Source organism: Prinia subflava, chromosome 3 (genome assembly GCF_021018805.1).
Source record: "Prinia subflava isolate CZ2003 ecotype Zambia chromosome 3, Cam_Psub_1.2, whole genome shotgun sequence".
NCBI classification, from domain to species: Eukaryota; Metazoa; Chordata; class Aves; order Passeriformes; family Cisticolidae; genus Prinia; species Prinia subflava.
Window position 1 is genome coordinate 35,437,202 of NC_086249.1, and position 27,113 is coordinate 35,464,314.

Consider the following 27,113-nt stretch of genomic DNA (forward strand, 5'->3'; position numbering starts at 1 on the left):
ACGCAGTAAGTACTATCCAGTTTAAAATAGGTATCTTTTTCTTTTCATTAACTCTACCTGTGTTTCCACAAGTATTTACAAGAGAGTTGTAGCAATCATCTGTGGTATTTATAAACAATTACGTTAGCTTGTTACCCTCAAACCTCGATGCATTCGGTTCCTCAGGACTCCAAGAAACTCGCTGTGGCTGAGGCAGTCATCTCCATCTAGATCAAAAATCTTGAAGATGGTATCCAAAACGTTATCTGAAAGGTCCTGTCCTGTTGCCACCTTCACTGCTCTCTTGAACTCAGCTAATAAAGACATAATATTACATCACAGGTGACTGAACTTGCAAAGAAAATGGAAAGCTTAGAAATAGCACAATTCTGTCCAATTTACAGTGGCTTGTGGGTATCCTTACTGAAGAATTTGGGATGTGTAAACTAGTAAACTATTAGGAGGCCTCAGTTCATGCATTCTTGAGCTTGCTTCTTCTTTTGTAACACTATATTTATTCAAAACATAACATAACATAACATATAACATAACATAACATAAACATAAATGTAACAACACAGACAAAGAATTCAGGAGAGAATGAGACATATAGGCATGTAACATCCGTGAGTTAGCAGCTGACTGCTTTCGCTTACCATGGGGTTCAGTGCATAAACAGAGTAGTGAAAGTCACAAGTTGTAAATCCCCCAGTTTTCTTTGCTTCAAATCCCATCCAAACATTTATCTTTTAAGAATATGTATTTCTCTTTCCATCTTCTCACATCTCTCATCTTTTATCACAAACCCATCAAATATTAATTTCAATGAATGTTAATACCTCCTTGCATTTCCTTAGGAACTTTTTATGTTGCTATTTTGAAATAACTTATGAGACTTGTCCTTCAAGAGTAACAATTAAGTAACAGCTAAGTAACAACCTCAGGATTAAAACAAAAAGCATTTTTATGTCCATGAAACTTTTGATGCATGGCTCCTCTTTCTATTATATGGGAAGGAAGCAACTCCCCTCCTCGAAATCTTTATTTTAAACCCCACTTTTCGGCATTGTTTCTTTTTGATAGACATAATTGCATAACATATCCTCCTCAGCACAGGGAAGACATGAAGTGAGTCCAGAGGAGGGCCACAAAAATTATGTGATAATTTTTGGGATGGAGCTCCTCTTCAGTGAAGAAAGGCCAAGTGAGTTGGGGGTGTTCAGCCTGGAGAAGAGATACCTCAGGACAGACTTTATTGTTTTATTGTGGACTCTCACTATATTAAGGGGGCTTATAGGAAAGAGAGTTTTTACCAAGGCCTGTAGTGACAGGACAAGCAAAATACTTTCAAACTGAAAAAAGGTAGATTTAGGACATAAGGAAGAAACTGTACAAAGTTGTGGCTGTCCCATCACTGTAAGTGTTCAAGGTCTGGTTGGGTGGGGATTTGAGCAACTTGATCCAGTGACACAGTTCCCTGCCTATGGCAGAGGGTTTGGAAAAATGACCTTTAAAGGTCTCTTCCAACCCAAACCATTTTATGATTATGCTTTAGTCTGCTGTGATTAATCCACATATGACAGCACATTTGAACTTTTAAATGAAAACATTTCAGAAACTTTATATTATTATTTTTTCATGAAATAGAACTACGTCCAAATACAGAGCAGTATAATATTTTTGGACTTCACTGTGGTACTTTGGGATAACTCATTTACATTAATTTCATAATTAAAATGAATTTTTCTTCCTTTAAAAAACCCCCTACAAAAGGTGTACAGCACTTACCCCGCTTAACAGGACGATTGGCCACAGTAAACATCTGCATGGCAATAGAAAAGTCTTCCAGGTTATTTGTAAACTTGCAGAAAGTCTTGAATTCTTCCAAACTGATGTTCTAGAGTATCACAGAATTCAGATGACATATAATGAATATACATTCAAATCCCAATTATTCTATGTCATTAAATCTGGTGGGACTTAGTGTTTAGATGTGACTGCCTAGGCATTGTTGATATTTCTCAGGTGGCCAGTTATCACTGCTCTTACTTGTATAAAATTCAAGGGCTGCAATAACTCATTTGGCAACTGGTTACCTCATTAGACAACCACATTCAGATGAAAACCTGTGCATACAAAGGAGGAAGCAGAACAAAGCATACTTTGGGTACCAACCTCTCCTGCTTCGATTCTGTCTTTCACATTCTGCCAGTAAATTTCATTGTTTTCCTCATCAGTGAAGTAGAGCAACCATGCTGCAAAGTCTTCTTTCCTCATGACGCTTAAACCCTTTGAAAACTTTATGAATTCCATCTCCTGGACTTCCGTCTGCAGATTTTCCATGAATCTAAATGTAAACAGATATTATCCACCACTGGATACTTGCATCCCGCAATCACCACTACCGTAGCTACTGAGTGCAGCAGACACCAGCTCCGAGCCACAGAGACTTTGGGCACCGCTGTTTAGAACACCCCGGCTGGTTTAATTTTCCCGGTGCTGGCGGCTGTTTCCAGGGCTGCCTTTCCACAAGGACACCGGCAGGACGCGCTCTCGGCCTGCGCAGGCGGCTGCTGCCAGCAGCACTTGGGGACGCATTGGACATCTCGGATTTACTCGTGTTTAAAAACGCGCAGATGAGGAGACAAACGAATGGGTAAGGCAGCAGCAGCAGAATGAATGAATGAATAAATGAAAAAGGACACGGTAACTGAAGGCCTGACACATGATTTGTCAGGCTTCATGTTAATAAGAGAGGAATGACAAGATTGCAAAGGTGAAAGAGGAAACTTGAAATCATTGCTGTAGGAGATGACTGAAAGTATCAAAGATTATAACTACAAACAGGTTTGGCGAATCAGTTCTGTGCTCACTAGAGGATAGATTAGAGAGGATTTCAATTGACTTGTACAGAGTTCAGAAGAGCACTGAAAACATTGCAGGTGTTTGGGAAGGTAGGAAGAGAACTGTCTGAAAAAGGAAAGAGTCAACATCAAGGTTTTTAGGAGAAATCTATTCTTTTGGGAAAGAAATAAAAAAGTATTACAAGAAGCAAGTAATAACCTGCAGGTACAGGGCTGTAATTGTGAGTTGTGTCTTCAAGTTTCCCCAGTTTGGTCTACATGGTTAGTACTAATTTTGAAAAAGTTAACACAGACAATATGGTGTGATCCATTTGATATTTTCCATTTCAGAAATGGGGCAATCCAAAAACAAGTGGTGTTTTTTAAATAAAAGCTAAAACCAGTGGTACTTGCCAGAATCCCCTCTGTATTTCTAAAGAACTCTGCTTTATTGAGTTGCAGAAATTATTGACAGGAGGGAATGAAATACTCCTATATTGGGACAAAGCAATTAATTGGAGAAGAGGACAGCTAAGGGTCTGTGTAGCCAATATCAGCAGAGGCTCATTTGCTCATCAGTGTTTGCCTGGCCTCACTGGGTTTGAATTCTTTCCCTTGAAATTACAGCATTTGAGTTCACACAGCTATCTTTAGTTCTTTAATGAGATCACTTGGACAATTAGTAGCTTGAAGCTCTGTGAAGTCTGTAAGGGGTTAGCTAAAGACTGCTGTTGCAGCACAAGCTCTCTCTTGTATTTTTCCCTCTAACAGGTAGAGCTGCACATGCAAGTAAAGTAAAAAAAACCAAAACCCAAATGCTTCACAGCTCAGGACATGGTAAATGAAAGTCTGATAGTGGAGGTGAATTTAAGTTTCATGCTAGGGCTGAATTAGGGTAATACTAAAGAGGGGTACAAAATACTACCACATTTTATATGTGCCTTTTTCTGGTCTAGTAAAAGGGGATTCTACAGTATAGCCAAACACTAAGGTGTTTCTCCACAGTCCACCTTAAGACCTTACACACTTTCAGCTCCCCTGGCTCTCCCTCTCAGAAGTGGATAAAACACCAGAGGACCAGGGAGTGCAACCAGTGTGACTGAGCAGCCCTTTGTCTTGCAGAGCGGGGCGAGCCGCCTTGCACAGCTTGCAAACCACTCTTGTGTTTCCAGGCCCAGCTCCTGTCTTTGTAACTCACAAGGAGACTGCTGCCTCTGGCCAGCACCACAGCCAGCATGTGCCAGGGCCACAGGCTCCGTGGGCTGGCACAAGCAGCCCTGCTGCACCCACAGTCCCCAAGAGTGTCCCCAGGTCTTGGCAAGGGAGGTCGAGGTGCAGAGGGAGAGAACAGCATGGACCTGGTGTGCAGACCAGGCAGGGAGTCAGCCCAGCAGAGACTGAGTAGGGCCACTTGGCTGCGTTTTGAGAGTGGCCATCGCAGGCAAGGAGGAGATGGTATCTGGGATGGGTGGTTTGTAATCAGCTGGAAGACACAGCCAAGACCGTGCAGAACAATTTCTTTGACTGTAGTTTCCAACTCATGTAACGTCTGGTCTGGAGGAGAAGTTGCTGAAAATGAGTCACTTACAGAAATATGCCTAAAACTTGGATGCAGGGAAACAAGACAATATGTGTTTTATCTTCTTGGATTTTTATCTGTGAAAGGTGGACATACTTCGCAGCAGACATAAGGTCTTGAGACTTGAGCTATTTATCTTGGGGAGCAAACTGTCAGTCCTTTGCTTTACTGGTTGCTAGCCACAGGCAACCGCATAGAAACAAATGCTTCCACCTTTTCTGGATATTGGATTTCCTTATGCAGACAAGCCTTGGTGACCTGCCCTCTAGCCACACCCAATAAAGGTAGGAAAGCTGAAAGATCAATCATTCCTACCAGATGACGAAGGAGCCCACCAAGGAGCACACAGCAACCTGCTGAAAGGGACAGCAAAGCCAGAGCAGACAGTGAAGGGTTTGGCTGCTGCATTTGCAGTGTGTTCTTGCTTTTGCACCCTCTTCTAATTGAAGTACATTTCAACTTGTAGGCTTGCTCCTGGCAAGCCAGAGTGGGAAGATTTCCTGCCATATCAAATCCTACTTGGAGGAGTAGCTGAAATGCGCAAATTAAAATTTATGTGATAGTTTCCCATATTACAAAAATTGAAATACTATGAATCATCACATCAGCATTCTAGGTCACTCTTATTCCCAGATGTGAGAGTTAAAAATCCTAATGAGGTTTTTAAAAAGTGAAAGTTATTAAAAGTTATTAAAAATAACTCTCTGGTTAGGAAGTAAAACTTGATACATAAATGTCAAGATACCACTAGGGATATTTGCTTTTGTATCTTCTGGATCACAGTGCAATGAGTTTCAGCTGTGAAGTCCTCAGAATGTATCCAGATATTAGGAAAAACAAGCCCAGAATGGAATTCCGGCTCTCCCAAAGTCAGTGGGATCTTGGCTGGGGACTTTGTAAGGAGTCAGAATTCAAGTACAGGAACAGGATTTTGATTATAGATATGCTCTACAATTAAAAAATTATTCCACCGGGAATACTCTTATGCTAATAGTAGGCTGAAAATAAAAGAAAGCTCTAGGTTTCCAAGTAACAAAAAGGAGAGGTAAACCATAAATTTTTAAGATGGGGAAAAGGCTAGGAACAGAGTGCACTTTCTTTAAAACAGCCCACTTTATCCACACTCTCTAAAACACCCACGTAGAAGGCCAATGGCCAAATTCGTTATCGTGTTACAACAGCATCCAGAAACCTTATCAGGATTTATCCCTCATTTTGTAATGGACTGTACTATAGAAAGAGGGAGTCTCCCAAGGCTTTTGGCAACTCAGCTTTAATAGTGTTAATCCACCACAAGTAGAAGTGAAAATGCAATAAAAGAGGGGAGACCTCAGGAATGCAGCTATTCCCCCTCCAAGTGGAGAAGTGCTGGCATTGTATTCTTTATGGCACATAAAGAAGTAGATTGAAAAGCTAAAGGAAATGTTAGGGAAAGTTTTTTTTCCACCTCTTGACCTGAGCTGTCTGTGCAGAGCTTTAACACTCTTAATACAGAACTGACCAGATCCCATCACACTGATTTATAGGAAAGGAATCTAACAACCAAGATAGTGGTGGATATACCACCCCAGCATTTGTATCATGCTCTGGCTCCTCTTTGGACACCAAAGTCCTTCTGAAGAATTGATAACCCTCTCTGCACCAAAGGACTATGGCAAACCAGCTGCAGGTTGCTTTTTTTCAATCTGATTTTTAAACCAGAGTATAGAAAATCTAATAAAGGCTTGACCATTAACCTTCAGAGAACATTTAGATCTTGCAAATTCAGGTTTGCAAGTGTTAAGACAGTTAATCAATCTCACCATTTTCAAAATTGCAAGCAAAACCCCCTTTGATTTACTGTCCTTAGCATTTCCAAACCAAACAACTCACTTTCATTTTTAAGTGCTCTGTAGAAACTAATTGAGCTACTCTTTTGCTAAGCCCACAGCAAGAAAGGTACTTTTCTCAAGCTCTTTACTAAGTATTTGAGAAATATTCAGATTAAGTTATGACAGGAAAATAATAAATCCAGATTTTGTTGCTCTTCTCCCCTTCCTCACTGCCTGATCTTGTCTGTGACTGATGTAATCTCTATGTATTATGTCTCTCTCTGTATGCACACACATAGATAAAAGTGTAGGAACAGAGACAAGCAAGGAGGCAATCATACTCTATTTCTGCAAAGCAATTCCAAATCCCCAGATGAGAATCACTGAAAATGTACAAGCTGTCAGCACAGCGGAGGCACGGCATGCTGGCTGATGATGATACCTGAGAGAGATCCTGCATCCATGCACTGGTACACACACACACCACAGCCCCCCAAAAATGTCAGCACTAGCAGTGGGTCCAGCCTGGATCATTCTGGCTTCTTAAATGAAAGGCTCCAAATAAAATGTATCAAGGAATTCAAAATACTGAAGGAAAGAAACAGGATAGGTAGGGAAAAGGCATGATCTGTGTATGGGTATACAATTTCTCATCTTCAACCTAAAGCAGAAATTAAAGAAGAATCATAATTAAAGCATATTTTCTGGCACAAAATTCTATTAACTGATGAAAAGTTTGGAAGCAAGAAATCAGGTAAGAAAATGACATAAACTGGATCGAAATGCAAATTTTCCTCACACAATTAAAAGATGCTGATTATTTAACCGTACTGGATTTCGTAAGATGTCCCAGAAAAAATACAGCAGAGTTTTTTGCATATCCTTTCCATACTCTCCGAACTTTCGTTTTTCTTTCAAGGAGAATGTGAGAGATTTAAGCTTGCTTGGGGACAGATTACAGGAAAAAAATCACAGCAGTTGTAAACTGTTTGGGGAGTGAAATACTGTCTTCTCTTTTATTTGGGATTAGACATACTTAAACAAGATCAGTAAAGGACTTTTTTCCAGGGAAAAAAAGCCCCAGTGTGTGTCAGGAAGAAATATTTCCTATACCTAGAAAATGAAATTGCTTTCTACTCGGAATAAGATAGTAAATTTGATATAGTTGGAAATTAAAGCATAAGTTAATGGTTTTTTTGGAAGGAAAAGACCAAAAAATTATTTCTGTATTAAAAACCAGGAGAAATCCAAACAAAAGAATAAAAAAGCCTTGAATTCTGGGGACATTCTCTAAGACAAGACTTGGTATTAGAAGATGACATTATTGTTGATGTGCAAAACTGAGTGGTGTCATCTGAAATAGAAACTTGTTCAGATCTTCCGAGAAGAAAGACGGCTTTCTGTATTAAATCTACCCTTTTTGTTACACGATTTAAGGCTTACTGCATATTCTTCTATATTTTCTTCAAGTGTTACAGGAGAATACTGTTCCAGCTGTATCTAAGAGACCACACCTTTAGTAGTGATACACATAAACATACCCCAGAAATTTGTATTTCCTAAGATTTGCCAGGGAAACATTTGCTTTTGAAACTCTAAATTCTTATTAATAATTACTATAATGTCCTTATGTTAAGGACAATACAACTAACCAGAACTCATCTAGCAGTCTGGAGCTGAACATGTGTTCCCTGAGTCCTACCTTAAGAGGCCTGAAGATCTCTGGAAGTACCTTTACATTTGGTGAAAACACTGCCTGAGGATTGTCCACGTGTGTATCAATACCTGTGATCTCCCAAGAAGTAAGCTCCAGCTGGAGACTGATGCCTGACCATTTTCCCCCTCTACTCTCAGCATGCCTCCTGTGTTCAGGGCAGTAGGGAAAGAGGCACAAGAACTGGTTTACCTCAGCCTCACATTGCCCCAAGAGATGTAGAGAGTTTCCATTTGCTTTGTGCCATCTGAACGCAAAGAAATGAGAACAAGACAAATTAATTGCCCCGGTATATCGACTGTGGCTCTCTGACATTTTAAAAATGTTTGGACGGTGGGCTAAAAGGCATGGACAATGTTGGTGTACATGTAGATACAGATGGTTGCACACTTATAAAAGGATTTTTTAATGCCAGACAAACTGAAAAGAGGGAGCACGAGGAAAATATAAGTAAGTAATGAGATGAGAACAGTGGTCTCAGCTTTCCGAATTCCCATGTAAGTGCAGTGAAATTTCAGAATGAAAGCATTCCCATTTTTTAGGGGGGATTCTTTTTATACTTTTTGTGGATTTTCTTTTTTTCCTTTCAGGTGTTTTTTGTTTTTTTTTTTTTTTTTTTAAGTTTTAAGGACTCTGCAGCACAGAAATATCTGTGTATTTAACTAATGTGACAAGTTTTAGTGCGTCCTAATCAAACATAATCACCTCTACTTTCTACTAGGTACTACACTGATCAATGGAAAAGCTTTCTAGGCAAGAACTTGGAAAATGATAAAAGCATTTACCATCATTATTTTCTGCTTTTGACAATGATCTATGTCTGTACAGCTCATCAGTCATCTCTTGTAAAAACAGTGTGACACTTTGATCAAACAGCCAACAATAGCTTCCCGCAGAAGGTAAAGTGTTATGAGAGGCCATCAGATAGAAATCACATTTTCCCTGAACAATGGGAACCCAGAAATGATGTGCTTGATTTACTTGCAAATAAAATCATGTGAAAGGTGATATCCTCACAGAGGTTAAAAAGACAGCAATCCTTTTATTCACCTTTCAGTGTGTTAAACAAACTCCACTGTCACGTTGCAGCTGAGATGAAGTGTCTACGCAGTGATAAAGAGGCACATTCCAGCCCTACGAAACATAACTGCCACTGCTGAAAAATTACCTGCATTAAACCTTACTCTTATCCCACAAATTTTAAGAGCAAGATGTGGGAGTTTGATTTTGATTACAGGCCTCTATCTGTGTGGCAGGCAAAGGTCTTTAACCCATGTGTTCTGAACGTACAAGGTACATAGTTTCATCAATGTCATGCCTCATTGGGTCAGTGTAGGATTTTATCTAAAACCTGAGGCTTTTCAGTTTACACTGTATATGCAAACACAACCTTTTACTGGTGCTCTCTGCCTTTTGTTTCATTGAGAGGATCTATGGTATTTATAGAAAAGGGAGCTGGAGACATCTTGAACTTATTTTACTCACTTAGATTCCTATTGAGCTGAGGTCTTCAAAAGGGAAAGGTTGTTTATTTGAAGACTGGTATGTACCAGAGCCACTGAAGCCAAACACTTTTTAGTCTACTGATTGCAAAAACATTCATTTTTAAGAAGGCTGCCACACATTCTCCACTTCTGAATACAAACTGAAGCAAAACACATTATTCTACTTTATTTTTGCAGTCTGTAAATGACTATTTTCATAGAAAAGGTAATTCTGATGTAGATATTCTCTTGATGCTATGCTATAATATGTGTGTCAAGATTCAAACAGGTATCTGCATAGTCCCATTGCAAAAGTAATTCAAAGGGTAGAGGAAAAGGCACTGGGAAAGTTTCAACAGAAGCTGGAATTTGAAGCAAGTTGGAGAAGTTGCCTGTAGCTTACCATGACAGCTGTAATGGGAAAGAAGGCATCTCAGCTCAGAAAGTATTTTTTTGTTGATTAGAAGTCACTTTTTTTTTGTGATTTGCTCACAAAAAGTACTCATGAACCACACGGTTTTAAGGTATACCACCACACAGCTGCCAAGAATGGGAGTCTCAACCCTCGTGGCCCACTGCTGCTAGGAGTTATCACGGTGCTCAGCTCCTGCAGACAGCTGACTCTAGGAGCTAAATGTGGAATTCAATCATGCAACATCAGGAATAATCTCCCCTTCATTGCCTAATTTTCTGAGCCAGCTCAGTGTAATGTCAGATAAATGCCAGAGTTGGGGTAAAGCACAGGGGGTAGGAACAAGACTGGCTCCTGTTAGGCTTGCCCAGCTGAAAAAATACCTGAAAAACTCGGAAAAGCGAAGTTTTTCCTTTCCTTGTTTTCCAAAGAAATGTACCAGCAAGACAGTATTAACACCACAGCCGTCCAGTTCTGTTTCCTATAAAAACAAAAAACCCCTATGATTGTTATGCATTGCACCATCATTAATATTCACCACGAATCTAAAAATATTTATCTGAACTAGAATTTCCCAAGAGATACCTGAAATTTAATTACTGTCCCCAAAGCTACCACACAGGATCTCAGAGCTGAGCAACTCTTCCACATTAACTGCTAACAGTGTATTGTAAGTTCTGCTTCTAAATACTCTGTATGAAAGAACAATTTACAACCACCATCAGTGGATTTTATTATAACATTTCATTATATTTATTATTAAATAGAAAAGGTTGCAAGTTAAATCTTTAAGAACCTTTATTCTTAGGTGAATAGAAGGCTTATATAAAGTCAGTATCTGTAAGGAAGTTTTTAGTTAGGTATTTCTAATATGTTACAGTCTTTTTAAAACATTCATGATAGTCTAATAAATGAAGCTGGGAAAATACCAACACTGACAATGCTTTATTATAGTATGGTCTTACAAGGCTTCTTGGAAATTTTCAGGCTTAGTGACTTTTCTATAAATATTTTTAAAATCTGAAGAAGAAATTTCTGCAGAGAAGGGATACACACCATTTCAATTCAATCTTTAAGAAGCCTAAACCCACTCATAATGCTGGATTTGTGTTATATTCTTCTTTCAGCACCAGCATACTGGCATTTCTTTGAACATAACAAAACACTAAGCAACATGAAGAGAGAATTTTTTTAAAGTCTGTAGGGATTTCAGCAAATTATTTTTATGACATCTAAATAGCCTCTGTGTCTTTTATCTGGTTGAAGAGGTAAGATGAAAGACAAGAGTCTATTCATAAGATTTAATACTAATGGTTATTTAGCTTTCAGCATCATCAATAACAGGTCCCATTAGTCCCCCATGTTTCATGCTTACTGCATACATGACACAGTTATTTTATAGTTACATTCCTCATTTCTACTACAAGTTACAGTTCCCCAAATACCAGTGATATGAGTTATGTCTGAGTGAACCTAGAAAAAAACACTTTTCAAGCCATATGCAAACTGTACTTACTGAACTTTTATCATTTAATTGCAGGCAAAGAATATTTAAATACCCACAAGATCCATCCTTCTGAAGTTTAAGCAGTTCAGATTACTGTGAAGACTGATGCATAAACATTGGTATATGCTTTTTTGAAAGCCAGAAGTCAAACATTCATGTATGCTTATTTGAAATTCAAACCCAAACTATTTATATCAGAATGCAAAGTTTTCTAAAAAGAAAGAGAAGAATCCACATATCCCTCAGTGCACCTAGATTGTAATCTGCTTTTTGTGGGTTTTGCCTACATGTTTAAAGGAGACTTGAAAAATGCAAGGAAAAGATTTGCTAATGTAATTTTAAAAACTAAATTCATGATTACACAATTTAATGCTTCTAATTTAATTACTCCATATTATAATCAGTGTTGTATTGAAAACAAAGTGAAAAATGAGGTTTAAAATAACCTTTGCAAAACTAAGTCTGTGACAGCAAAAGTTTTTTTCTTCTGTTAGTGTTTCTCTAGTTTCAAGCTAGAAGAAGGCATACAAACAATACCTACCTCATGTTATCTAAGATGACAAAGCCTATCCCAGGATTTATAACAAATATGCACCTACTTGCTGGCTACCTCCTTTATCAGTTGAAATTCCACAGTGAAACTGGCCGATGTCCAAACACTATGTTAGAGTTAAATATATTTTAGAACTACAAAACAGTACTTTTCTTTAAAGCATAAAATGCAATACGAGACCACAGAGACTACACCTTAAGGGTAAAATTTCAAAAAATTGCTTTTCCTAGAGTTAATGCAATTAAATTAAAGTACATGTTAGTACATAATTCCTTTTTGTCCACCGAATCATTACGAGCTTTTGCTGCTGATCTGTATAAATTAGTACCGACATGACAAATCCTTGTTAGAAGATAATGAGAATTCTATTAATATTTCCAACATCTCACCCTCATGAGCTTGGGTAAAAGAATAACCTCCACTTGGAATGTCTCTCTTGGCAATCAGAATGAAATGATAACCCAATCCCAGGCTGTAAAGCAGACAAGACTGGTAGATTTGACTCACTATGTAAACTGAGTGAAAGTTTGTAATCTAGTGTATCTGGCTGCTTCAGGCCCTGGGACGGTGCACCACAGAACCCTTTTGATCTGTGCATTTTATGGAAAGCTGAGGCACAGATCACAGAGTGGAAAAGGGATCCCAGTGGTCTGAGTTCCATCTTGATACAAGCACAGGATGGGGCAGAGACATGAATCACAACTGGGGAACTCAGACATGTTCCAGGGTCCATTGGTTCACACAAAGAATCCCAAAGACCACACAATCTGATGCCACACAAGTCTGTGAACTGATGAACATGTGTGTACATATTACAAACATAGGCTAATTTTCCTAGAGTAACGTTAACACCTCCTACACTTTTCAAAAGTATCATGAACTGCTGAATTATGCAATTATTCCTTTTTAAGTAAGATCAGATAACACAAGCTATTTCCTTATTACATTACACAGGCTGTTAACATAAGAGGCCTGATGCTGCAAACACTGAGTCATGGGCAAAGACCTACCTAATCCTGTAGTTCCCCACTGAGCTTTTGACATTTAGGACCTGATACTGCAGCAAGTACCAACAAGTGCCCCTGAGAAGAAACTTATCGCACAGTGAGACGGGATTTTCAAAATAATATACCTAACTGATTTTCAAAACTCATCTGAAATGGTAATAGACTTACTGTCTCTAGATTCTTACCACCTTTCCTAGCAGAATTTGCCTGAGGCATGACTGGAAAGCATTCATCATGATTAAAATCTGCAATTCCTTTCTTGTTCTCTTGCTTGCTTCCTGAGAGATATTATTTGCTGTGCAATGTCTTATTTCACAAGAAATTGGTAAAAATAATACGTATTTTGGATTGAGAATTTTTTTTAGTTAAGACAGTTTTTTAGTTAAGAAGAGTGAGTAGATGGATGAATGGGCAGAGAAGTGAGGTTGGGCAAGGAGGACAATACCTCAGTTTCTGTCTGCTAGTGATGTCCCAAATGTTTCCAAAGGTAAGACTAAATGCCAGGCTTCGATCCCAGCCTAGCTTCACACACTGCTAAAGAGAATTCAAGCTTTCTGTCATTTTGAGAGTCTCCCAGATGCTGGCATACATCCTATAACTCAGTTCTGGTAAGAAGGTTTAAAAGATGAGTCCATTATGAAATTAATCCTAACACAGTCTGTCAGAAGAACTGTAAGCAGGCCAGCTAGTGGGACCAGGAGATCCAGATCTCTAAAAGCAGTTCTTTTTGGCAAAGCTCAGACAGTCTCAAGTGGGCCCCAGAATGAAACGATGCATTTTATGATGAATCAACTTTCATCCTAATGTAAATCCATTCTGAAGTTTTTCGTGTTTTGCAATGCACGTTCTTACTAGGTAGGATTCAAGAATACCTCACGTCTGATGCAGAAGGGCTGAAATGTGCACAGATGATTCTACAGAGGATATAATAGAAAATATTTGAGAAGACTGACAGAACATCTTCTAAACAATGAACAGCATCCAATAACACCCATAATTCCTATTAGTGGGAGGATCAATTTTCTTAATGACAACTAATGCCATGCAATCAGTACATTTAGGGCCTTTAGTACTGAAGAACATGTAACTTCACAGACATCCTCAGGTTTCACTGCATCACCCACAATTCTGCATCAGTTCATAAGGAGGTACAGAATAAAAATGGTTTCCAGCCAACAGGGATAAAACTAATCTGGGAGTAGATGCTGTAGGAGATACTTTAAGCCCCAAATAGAAACAGGTTGAAGCTTGTCTTGTTGCAAGCACGTTGACTGTGCCAAGCAGTCGGGGAATGGCACTGTTGCACTGCAAAGCCCGAGGCTGCCTGACCCATGCCCTGCTGGCAGCCCGGGAAAGCAGCTCCTACACACAGCTGGGGACAGCTCCTCACAAGAACTCAGATGCTGCCTCTCTGTTGTGGCGTACTTTAAAAATATAACTTTGCACCAAAAGAAGAGATTCCATTATGAGGAGCCCCCTCGGGAGGAGTGATGTGCTATGAAGCCACGCTTTTGATCAAGGCAGACTTGGCCTCAAAGAACATCCATCCTCAGCGTGTGCAAACCCTCTTGCTCTTGGTGCTGAAAATGGTTCAGGTGGCCTGTCACCAACTCCCCAGCCAGCCCCTGCTCAAATATGTTTCTTTCTCTCTCTTAAGGTTACAATTCATCAGATCACATGGAAAAATAAAGTAATTTCCTTGTCCATAAGGTAAAAAATGACCCAGTATTTTTTTAATAGCCCCATATTTTGGTGTCAGATAGTTTGGCTCTTTAGGGGGTCTATCTGTCTGGAGAGCTTTTTTTAAAGCACAACATCACACTGCACCTTAGTTTAAAGGATCTAAAAGCTTTTCAACAGAATTCAGTGTTAAATTGCTGACACAAAACATACATATTTATGTTGGAGAAGACAGGTCAAGAAAAAATGTGCATTCCATCTGAACTGAGAGGTTACAGGATTAATGACAGACTCTTTGGGGAGGGAAATTAAATTTAGTCTTGGACTAGATTCTTGTAAAATTTGATGTGTTGCACCCCTGTTACAGAGTACTGCTGCACTAGAACAGCATAGCTCCCAACCACCACCCTCCTTCAGTTTTAGGCAGTCCTTAGTTTTACTGAGATATGTAGAGTTAGAAGCACTGGGTAGAAAACTTTAGGAGATTCTAGGGAGCAGATGGGCAAGTTATGATGACCTGCACTATTCCTGTGGTTGAGGAGATGCATCACAATTCTGCAGTGCCTGAAGTCCAAGTGTAAAACCTTGTCTTGACCAGGTAAGCAGAGAGAAACGTGTGAATGACTAATGTCATTTACTTCTTTTAAAACCACAGGGGAAAAAAAGGGCAGTAGACAGCCTAAAACAACTTCCTCTCAAATAATAGGAAATTGTTCATGTGTGAGTCTAAAAGTACACTGCATATAGTCAGACACAATTTCAGTTCATATGTTTTCTGTTTAAAAGAGATGAGTAGCTGTGTCCCCAACTACTAGTTAAATGTTAAAAAAAATCCCCAGTCATACCTTTCACACTTTGTGTGAAAATGTATTCACTAGGGAATCCAGAAGCATATCTTTAATCATTTGGAAATGAGACAATGCACATATTTCACGACACTAATTTCATTTCAAGAACAAATATAGTACACTCTGTATTGTCATTCCTTTTCTAACAGTAGCTAAAAGTAATTTATAAGTTTACCCATTACATCAAGCATATTAAATGAGAGGTATTGAAAGTACTTGATAACTCATTAATCTAAATTGAAGGGCCTGAGAGCAAAGTCCCTGATCTAGACAACTGGTCTGTCCAGTAGATATTTGCCACCATTAGCACTGTTTTCATAGCCAGGACACTAAAGCACTTTACACCTGAGTATCCATTTAAGGAACTCAGGGCAGCAACACAAAAGCAACAGGTGCTCTTCACCAGGAAACACCTTTTCAAAATAAACCAAATCTTCTAGCTCATACACTTTCCTGCTATAATCTAGATCACTTCCAGGCAGGGAGTTTGGCTCTCCTCTTCCATGAACCATGGTCACGTGTTCAGCTGGATGTTCCATATGAAGAACAGCTCTGCCAGGAAGCCAGACTGAGCATTTCCTCTGCCCTTTGGGGAAGGGGTTTGAGCTGAGGCAATCCCTGCCTCTGTTGACTTCTGCCCCCTTTTCTCCAGTCTGATTAGAAAGAACCAGGTTCCAGTGTTTAAAGCCAGCCTGCAGCTCTCCTTCACCGTGTACACCTCTGCTACGAGACTGCCAGATTGTCTGCTCTGCAAAATTCAGCATGGAAATTCCCAAAAGACAGAGCCAGTTAAGGCTGGGCAGATTTTTTTTTTCTGCTTTTCTTCCAGCATCAATTATAATATTGAAAAAGGAAAAGCTCTCAATTGAAATATATGTATCTGGATAACCAATTCCACTGTAATCCCATTCAAGGGCCACTACTAAGGGGGTGAAAATTTGAGTTTTAGGTGTGTAAGTCAAAGTGTCTGTAAAAACGCAGAGATACAAGCAAACTGATTTTTCTTTTCCTTATATAGTAACTTGATGAGTATTAAATGGTATCACCATAAGGTAAATAAATGACTGGGACCTTTGTCTACACACTGTACAGGGAACACACCTAGATATACCTGGTGGTTAAACAAAGCTGCAGGCTACCATTTAAACTGTATTTTCCTAGGTTGTGACATTTGCCATGTGGTATGAGAGACTGGGTTTACTCTGAAAAAACAGCAAACTCATATGCAAATTGAGAAAATTGTGTGGAAATAAGGAACCATTCCAAACACCAAAATTCTGTTGCAGTATCTCAACTTTCAAAATACATAGTCAACTTAAATCTCATATTTTTATGCTTCATCTGTTTTGCTTAAAGGCAATACTATGACTGCCATAATTACAAAAAATAAAGGGTAAAAACATATCCAATGACTATATAGTTAGATTCACTGCTTACAAAGATAATCGATTTCTTTGGTGAGCAACCGAGACAGGAAGGAAAATAAATATTAAGAGAAATGTGTTGACAAGTAGAAATACAGAGACCAGAATAATTTCAAATTAGCTGTATTCCCTAAAGCTATTTAATTCTTCTTTCATACTAGAATTCCATTTATAATCTAAGAAATGGTATTAAATAACATTTTCTGGTTACAGTAACTTCAGATTTTTCTCAATGGAGAACTCTGAAGACAAATTTTGAAGCAAGACAAAAAGAAAATAGAGACATTCCGGCTCAGGTATTTAATTAGCTCACAATAAGCTTATGTGTTTATAACTAATCTGTCCAACTGTATCAAAGTTTCTCTGGAAATTTTATACTATAACTGTGCATTCATGCAGAATAAAGATCCTTTTTCTTTCACTGTCATGGTAGTTAAGTCTCAATTGAAATAGGTTTTAAGGAGCAGACAACCCTATTAATCCTAGCTATTTTAATCTGGTGACTGATGAAAAGATTCAAGAAAGGAGAGGTTTGTTTGTCAATCAAACAATTTTTAACTTAATTCTGAATATACACTGAGGGAGGAAAACTTTTGTGAATCAGAAGTTTAAGGGTGTCAGCAATAGCCACTTCCACTTTTTCCTAAGGCATGTGAAAAAGTAAAGAACATGAGCAACTCTTTGTAGAAACTGCTGATGCATGATTTACAAAACACAGCCCTGTATAAATTCCTTATTGAATGCTTCCCACATGAGCAGCCGCAGCCTCATGCCCAGTGTAAACTGAAAATTTACAGCTGAAAGCAAGCGGCTGATGTAAGCAGCATCTTTTAGTAATAGACAGAGATAATCCAGCTGTACTCTCCCCTTCTTTAGAATCATAGAATAATTTAGATTGGAGAAGATCTCTAAGATTATTGAGTCCAACCATTAACCCAGTACTGCCAAGTCCAGCACTAAACCATGTCTCTGTGTACCACATCCACATGTGTTTTGAACACTTTCAGGAATGGTGATTCCACCTTCTCCCTGGGCAGCCTGTTCCAGTGCTTGACCAGTTTCAGTGAATTTTTTTTTCCTAATATCAAATCTAAACCTCCTCTGGTGCAACTTGAGATTATTTTTGCTTGTCCCATCAGTTGTTATATGGTTCATCATCTTCTTCTGAGGTGTTTTCAATATGCTCAAGATTTCTCCTGTTTTCAGTCACCCAGGCTACAGAATATCTTCTCTCTGTGCTGGCTAAGACTCAGGAAGAGGGTCTACCTTAGAAGAAGGGAGGTTGCAAGTGGCTGGATTCAGGGGAAAACAGAAGACAGCAGGAATTTACCTGTCCCTTTCATTGATGAGATATATTTACCATTTGCTAATGGTCCACAAAGTGTGACACTTCTTTCCCAGCTGGATGATTATACTCCAGGATTGTTTCTTCTGATCTACATCTATGCTGTCTCTTTCTGAAAGTGGACCTCCTTGCCTTTGTCACCTCAGTGACAATAACCACATTTCAAACCACTCATAATAAACTGATATTGCTGCAACTGCAGCACCTAGGTAAGCTTAAGCTATCGGTTTCCATTTGGAAAGCTTTCTATTCTCATGGCAATATGGAGTTCTTTCTGAGATTTTTACAAATAGAACAGTTACTTTGAAAGGGAGGCTCACAGAAACCAACCAACCAACCAAGTACACAGTCATGAAACACATTGATTGCATCCATTTCATCAGAAGGCTCAGAAATTACAAACATTTTTCTTCCCCAGTTAGAAAGCAGTTGACAAATCATGCCCTTTCATTTAATTAAATCACTAATACTTAGGCTTATATACTTATCCAAAAACTATGAAAAAAACCCCGAAGTTTATGGGAAACATGACAGTGTTTTCATAAGGAAAATGTATCTCTATTTCATACCCGAAGTACAGTTTCATCTCCAGCTGCTTTCAAGTCATCTTCCTTCCCAATGATTCTCTGTAGCTGTATTTGTTGAAACACGAGAAAAGAATAGGAAAATTACAAATTTGATCTTATAATATAAGAGTCTTCTTTTTCTGAACCTTGATTTAATTGCACCCTTTCTTAATTAACCATTTCTGCAAGGTTCTCTAGGCATGACAAAATATTTGCATACTTGACGACATTTTGCTATTCAGACACACTTTTTACTAGCAATGTCTTATCTACTGTGGTTAATATAACCAAACATGAATCTAGCTCTTGCAGCCCAGTGCTTACTCTATTTTTAGAGGAGATTTTCCTGCACCAGAAGCTTAATTTTCACTTCAGAAGATTTTGAAAGTCTGGGGTATAACACCAAGGATCTTTCCAGAAATAAAAATTATCCTGATTTTCATGTTGTCCTTCTAGATAGTTTTATATAGTTCTGTTACAAACATGATTTTCTGGAAATGAAAAACATACTTGTTCAAACGAAGTACAATACAACTAACAATAAAGAATAATTTAATTAAAGAAGAAAACATTTTTTTTTCAGAACTGGCATTAGGCAGAATGCAGTTTGAGTTTTCCCTTCCATCCCTGGAAAAAATTAATCTTTAATACATTAGCTAAGAAGATTTTTAGAATTACTGAAATGACTCACATTTAAAAACATAACTTCCACTGTCCCAAATAAAGCTTCAAGGTAATATAAACAGTGCATTAATTTGCAGTACAAGCATATCAGAGCTGCAAGGTTTCTCGGACTGTATTTCAACTTCAGAGATGAACATTGCTACAAGAAGGAGTGATTTAATATAGCACAAAGCACACCTACCTTTCAGACATTTGCATGAATCCTCAAAAGGATAGCAGAAATGAAAGAACAAGGGACTTAATACATTTCAGGTAGAGATATGGAATTACACCGCTCACTCTGGATTTGGAGACTTTAAAAGATGCTTTTAAAGCTCAAGGATTTCAAAACCATTGGTTCGCTTCTTAAACATTTCTGAGTGACTCCTCAACCGCTTATTAAAACTAGGAAAAAGGTCATTACCAAATTTCCACAGTCATTATTCTGGGGAGTTTTTAAATCTCTCCTTTGTTTGGTGGTTTGTTTGGTGTTTTTTTTTTTTTTAATTGCATGTCTTGATAATATTTACCAAAGAAATGCTATAAAACAAGGCAACTAAACACCACTTGTTCCTCCAAATTATCTTAATTTTTGATCATTTACAAAACAAATGACTAGTGCCATAAATGCATTATGAATTTCTTCATAGCAAAATAGAATTATAGAGCTCTGGGTAAAACCACAACTGCTTGTCCATATTCTCAATGAGAAATCACATTTTTTCTTAAAAATCAATAATTTTTCTGAAAAATCAATAATTTGATCACACATAAGGAATAAAACTGCAAATACTTTCCAAACAGGAGGAAAAAAACCCCTTTTTTCTCTTCTGGATTTTATTTCTAAAGGACTCTTAAAAAATCTGCATAGTAGATTGCAATAGCAGAGGCTACTCTAGAGCAGAGACACACAGGATAACTATTTTCACAAGTATTCTGAAAGATTTCACTTACTGTTTTCTTACACTGTATGTAAATTCTTAGAGTTCTTGAAACTATTTCCAGAAGTTTGCTGATTTTTTTCCAGCACAGTGCAGCAACTGCTCACAGAGGGAGAAGAATTCTGCCCTCAAGAAATGGATTCCTTCATGTAACATTTATTTGTATTTAATATTTATATCTGCTCACCACTCAACAATGGCTAATTCAAAGGTAATGAGACCTATTAAGCATAAGTGAAGGCTTTACTAAAGACACAAGTAATCTGTTCTGTACAAGCCTTTCTGGCAGAAATAATATGTGAGTCTTAAAAAAATAAAGGTATATTAAATACCTTTGCGTCCTCCAGTTGCTTGAGAGATCAGTGCTTGTGGATGCTCTAAGGGTACAGAAGTGCTCTGTGCCACAACTGCTTGGTGTTGGGTGCTGGCTCATTCAGCCCTAGATGAAGCTCTACAAGTATTTTGTGGTATCTGCTCTCCAGCAGAAGTGTGTAAGACCATCTACTTAGAAAGTCTAAGTCATACAGCTCTTGCATGTGCCATCAGAGCTACTCTGCCTTTATTCCCAATAGTCTTGAACTGTCATTAATTTTACTTAGACATCTTTAATCAGGACAGATTTAGAGAGTTAGGGAAATTCCTTACTTGCTGGGGATTTTGGGACCTTTGGTAGCCTTATTCTTGGTGGGAGGTCTCAGATTCATGTGCATGGGTTATTATGTGTCTGGAAATCCCCCTCACTAGGTCTCAAGGGAATGTCTTGGAAGTGCAGAGTCCACAGAAGTATCTTACTGTCCTCACAGAGATGCAGATAAGTGGCTCTGAGAAATGATTCTGCACTCTGGCAGGAGCTGATTGAAGGGTGGCAACTAGCATCAGAGAACATGCCGTTTCTGCCTTGTCTTCTTCACCCCGGAATTGCAGGGCAAAGCAACAAAACCTTCTTGGCCCTAATACTGAAATGTCTCTTGTACTGTGACTGTTTACCACTGAAACATGAATGAAGCAGAATTACACTGGCTTCACCACAAAGAAACAGGGAGGAGAAAGAACAAGAGTATCCTTGTGAAGGGAGAGACTTCTACTGGAAATGAGGAAAATGTGCACTGAAATGGAAAGGCTACGGAGGACAAGACAAACTCCCCTGTTGAAAAAATGGGATTGCATTCAAGATCTCCTTTCCTGAACATCCATTGTTGTTAGCAGAGAACAGTGGGAAAGTCTGCATCTCCCACTCCTGAAGTGCCTGATCCATACAGGTTTGAACAGCCTGTATCCCATCACAGAATGAAGGCATTGAGGACTGGGGCTGGAGTTCTGCTTGTCACCCATCTCCCTTTCCTGATGACCTGCTTGACACATCTTGTGCCTGTTCTTCCAGGAACATGTGAGAATTGAGATATACACAATTCAAAGAATGATGGACATTTTGCAAACCAAAAGGCGAGTCCTTACCTCAAAGGCTCTACAGTCTAGATCAGCAGTTGGACTCTAGAGTCAGACAATACAGCCATACATAAATATCCAATCAGTGGATAACCATGGGAAGCAGGGTGCACTTCCCCAAGGGTGACAAAGCAAGAGAATGAACCAGCAATGAAATCTCTTTTCCCACTGCGCCCTGCCTACAGACACTGCCTGATTACTGCTTTTTCACTATTCTTTTCCATTGCATTTTCCGTACATACACTTCCTGATGTTATTGTCAAATACAGTGTGGAAATCACTATAGAATACTTCAGATATGTTTTCCTAGGATGCCAACTGGGACAAGACAAATGACAGATTAGCCATACAATTTACTGATTTATTAGCTATCTAGAAACTTTCTAGGATGTGTACAGAACTAGAATATACAGATTAACACACACACACTCATTTCCACATTCTTACATTTCAAAAATTTTATTTTTAAACCTAATCTATAAAGTTTTGCTTGAAAATAGTTATTTGCTTGAAAATTCCTCTCTAAATGTTAAGAAAATAGTCACAAGAGAAACTCGTCCTCTGACTAACTTGCATCCTGTGAGACTTCTTTGAATTTAATGTTTCTTGTGAGTTGACAGAGTAATTTATATGGGTTTATTGCCACTCTATATTATTTTATTAATACAGCTCAAAATGGAAATGCAAAGTAACAATCTATCTAACTAGAATAATTTTCATTTAACTTGATTGTCTCTACAGAAATCAAATTATTTTTAATGATTTATACAATGTTTTCACTTCTATATTTGATGACTTTTGGTTGTTTATACTGGCTGATTCAATTAGAATTACCTGAAATTGGTAATGACATTAACTATATAACATTGCACATCTTCCCAGGAAAGCAGTGCTGTGTTTCTATAAGAATCTCCTTATTTGCTTAACTGACAGGAAAGCACTGCTGATGTGGCATTTTGGTGCAGAGGCACTACAAGCTGAACATGTTCACTTGTGTTAATTGAGTTACTTTTGCTTGCAACATATTGTTTTGCAGATGAATAATACAGCCATTACTTTGGTAATCAGGGCATTGTTAGTCTGATTACAATTCACTATGATCACCTGGTTTAGTAGGCTTTAATAGAATTTGATTTCTTTTTAATCAGCAGAATAATTAACACTTTAACAGAACAAATTCTTCAAAATTAAAAGATCTTGTGCAGCAACAAATAGCTGTAGGACTGTGCTGCTTTTGGCTGGGGTAGAGTTAGTTTCCTTCACAGGGGCTGGTACAGGGCTGTGTTTTGGATTTGTGCTGAGCAGAGTGCTGATAATGTAGAGATGTTTTTGCTATTGCTGAGCAGGGCTTGCACAAAGCCAAGGCCTTTTCTGCCTTTGTGCTCCCGTGCTGGGGAGGGGGCTGGGGGTGCATCAGAGACTGGGAGGGGACACAGCCAGGACAGGAGACCCCAGCTGACCAAAGGGATATTCCAGACCATGTGACATCATGCCCTGTGTATAAAGTGGGGGGAAGGAGGAGGAAGGAACATTTGCAGTGATGGCTTTTGTCTTCCCAAGTTGCCATTACACGTGGTGGGTCCCTGCTCTCTTGGGAATGGCTGAACACCTGCCTGCCCATGGGAAGCAGGGAATGAATCCCTTGTTTTGCTTTGCTTGTGTGCACGGCTTTTGCTTTCCCTATTAAACTGTCTCTACCTCAACCCACGAATTTTTCCATCTTTTACCCTTGTGATTCTCTCCCTGATGCTGCTGGTGGGGGAAACAACAAGCAGCTGCCTGGGGCTTGGTTGCTGGCTGGGGTTAAACCATGACAAGGGTATCTGCAGGTTCAGTTAAGGGCTTCTGGGAACATTGTTCTGGAAAATGATCTAATTTCAAGTATTATTTTCAAATAGTACTATTAAATCTAGAAGTATTTTTGCAACATTTTAAAATAAATTTAAAGTATGATTTATTAACTGCAACCTTGCTAAGAGACAATTCACTGAAAAAAAGGTGAGCAATGCAAAACATGTGATCAGCTATTCTATCATTAATTTAGAGTTTAAGGCTATGAAATTCACCTAAATAAAATTTTGCTAATTTCTCTATCAACAGGTACGTTTTTGGAAGTTTTAGATTTTAAGATTCTCTAGAGACGTGAGGTCATGATCAGCTTTAAAACACCCTAGTGATAGAAAATAATTTGAATTGTAGTAGCCACGTCCACTTCTTATAATATTATCTCTCTACTTATCTCTAACATGAATTAAGGATGTCAAATAAGTTGAGGGATTCTATTAAAAATTGATTGTTAATTCTGCATTCAACCTTTGACAAGAAGTACTTAGTCTCCTCTTAAATATTTAGAAGTTGAATAAGCTATATAATTAGAACCTACTCTTCTTAAAAACATCAGAGCAAGATTTTCTTAGTTTGTAAAGTATCTACTTTTCTCCCCCATCGTTTAATTATAACATGGGAAAAAACCTGCTGTTTCTCTTCAAAGTGTGAATTTATAAAAACCTTTCTGCAACAGCAAGCAAAATTAATAAAGACCAAAAGAGGATGGTGAATTAAAGAAATTATTCAACATATTTAGAAAACAAAACACTCTTCCAGATGATTATTTCAATTAGCTCATGGGATTAAGGGATATACACTAATTCCTACCTTCCCAGTAGCAAATATTTACTTACAAGTCTAAGGAAAGGTTTATAAAAGTAGATTCAACTATGATAAATAATTCTATCACAACATTTCAATATGTGCTCCTTTCATATGAAATATTTTAGTAAGCATGTGATCATGGACTGGACTGAAAAACAGCCTTGATGATTTTCATGAATCTTCATTGAGCAAATATAACCCATGGACCTATTTAAATGCTTTAAAATTGAAATGTATGTCAATACACCTACCTTAAAGAATTCTTTCTTTTCCACTTGTTCATTGCCATCTGCATCCAGCATTTTAAAGGCAATCTGAAGTCCAGTCTGGGGTTCTGTAACAAATTGCAAAAGAACTTTACTGAAAACTTCACACACTTACACTAGAATTCAAATACCAAATGTAAAATGAGTATTGACTCTGGTTCAGTTCTCCACTGTTATGTACATACATGGTATTTCCAGTGAACCATACACACCTCTTCCAATATAAGCAAACTGCTTAAACACCTTTTTACTATCATTTCAAGGGATAGTTTATGCAATGGCAAAGTAAGAAATGCCAGCACTGCCTAAGTACAAGCAAGCCATGAATGTCCACCTGACCCCAATGAAAATACTGTATTTCTTACTGGCCAGGTCTTAAGATATTCCTAAAGAATGTCTCTATAATCCCATGTCACTTGTGCAGTCTAGCTCTGCCTTGTTTATAAGAGCTCCTTTTCAGGTGAGAAGAGTGGAAAACTCTCTGGCCATTTTTGACAAAAGCATTTTCTGTGTGACTCCCATCAAGATGATTTCTTTCAGGAATTCTACACAATTTTACCATGCATTTCCTTCCCCAAGTGAATATTTCTTTTCAACATAAAAAACGTAATGCGTTCTGAATCTTGAAGATGCTATAAAGGCATGGTGTGTTTTGAGCTCCTTCCCACAGTCTCCTGATCTTACTTGGCTTGCAGGAGGTGGCCTTGATCATTAGCAAGCCCACAGAGGAGCAGCATGCTGCTGAAATGTAGCTACAGTTCACTGTGGTAGCAAGTCCTTATCCCAGTAATCTCTGGAGCAGGTGAATTAATGACACAACCAAGTCATGTCAGGCTTTAATATGAAAGCATGGACTTATTGTCTCTGGAATACACTGATGATTCCAAGAACAATGCTGGACTCATGAGGGCAGTGAGGTGCTATCTCTAAGAAACTCTAATGCCTTCAGAGTTCTGCTTTTGGAAATATATTCTTCTGGTTGCATTCTGTAAAGTTTAAGCCTTACTTTTTTTTTTTTTAAGAGAATCTTTCTGCAAAGGGAACAAGTTGAAGAAATATCCCATTCCTTTTAAGTCATAACAAGATTCAAGAAAGTCCTATTTTTACATTTTGGAAATAACTACATCTTTGGCAGTCAAAGATATTCTAAGTGAAGCAATCTTGTGATGCAGGGATATTTTATAAATACCATTGCAATCTGCACAGCAGAGCTGCCCCCAGCAACTGGGTTGATTTAATACTCAAAACTGGCTTACTTTCCGTGGAAATGCCACATGCTAAATTTGTGTTACTAGTACAAAAGCAAGAAAAGGCTATCCAATAACATATTTAGAGAATAAAAGTAATTGATGTATTTAATAGCAATTCATACCATCTGTGTTCCAGTTTTCAGATAAGAGAGCTGTTAGTGAAAATATAGACCTAAAGCTGCTTATACTGTTCAGAGATGACATACTTATCTGATATGATGTAACCCCAGAGGTATGTGTTCATAAAATAAGCACAGTTCAAAGACTACCACAGATATATTTGTATTTAATTAGAATCAGGCAAAATTCCAAAATCTGAACAGAGGAGCTTCATCCTGGCTGTGAATGCAGGTTAGACCTAGGTGCTTCCTCTCCCAATATTCCTGTGTAGGCCAAGCTGTCAATTTGTGTGACTAGAGAATTGAAACAAAGCTCTAAGTAAAGGTGACAGCTTCAGTTCCTGGGCTTCTTCACCATCCAGATAGTGATGACACAAGGCACACAGAAAAAGAGAAAAGAAGGGGGACAAATTAAAACCTTTGTCTGTCACAGAATTACATTTTCAAGTTCAGTGTTTTTCCAGACTCTGCTTTTATATGACAGGCAGCATGGTAGGGCCAGCAGTGTCCTGGAACCAGGAGCCTGATGACTCTGCTTCCGTTTGCCTATTGCTCAGTTGGTGACTTGGAAGTAATTTAAATATTGATGCCTGCTTTAAGGAATCTCACATTAATTCTCACCGGAGAGAGAGATACTCTAGTTACTCTGTGTAACTCGGGGCTGACTGGCAGGGGATACTTGTTAGGCAAAGATAGAGGCACTAACACTTGTTGACATTTTGCTTTCAAACTGATCAGTATGATAACCCTCTGTGTAACCAAAGCAGCATTACCACGGCATTTTTATCCTGCATCAAAAGGTGCCTTTGTTTTGTGGTTCAGTACATTCCTATATAAATTCTGTGAAAAATGATGTTACTTGAATGTCTGGAGAAGTGGAACAACTTGCTCTGATACTGCTTCAATTTTCTAATTGTTACAGCAAATAATTCAGCATGAATTCACTTTCAGCTGCCACAAATTTCTACAGAAATAGAATCTTTGGCAACTATTTCTGCACCTTTAAGGGATTCTTCTGAAGTTA

The 27,113-nt window shown here is 38.3% G+C and overlaps 1 protein-coding gene across 1 annotated transcript in view; it reads right to left on the reverse strand.

Annotated features, from left to right (window-relative positions):
• The window catches only part of MICU2 (mitochondrial calcium uptake 2), a 134,522-nt gene that overhangs the window by 3,240 nt on the left and 104,169 nt on the right, over window positions 1-27,113 (reverse strand). Inside the window, exons 6-11 of the mRNA XM_063394663.1 lie at window positions 24,706-24,788; window positions 18,756-18,818; window positions 10,206-10,303; window positions 2,155-2,326; window positions 1,768-1,876; window positions 136-293 (exon numbers count right to left, since the gene is read on the reverse strand). Coding sequence (XP_063250733.1) covers window positions 136-293; window positions 1,768-1,876; window positions 2,155-2,326; window positions 10,206-10,303; window positions 18,756-18,818; window positions 24,706-24,788 — 683 coding nt within the window. The remainder of the gene's footprint in view (window positions 1-135; window positions 294-1,767; window positions 1,877-2,154; window positions 2,327-10,205; window positions 10,304-18,755; window positions 18,819-24,705; window positions 24,789-27,113) is intronic.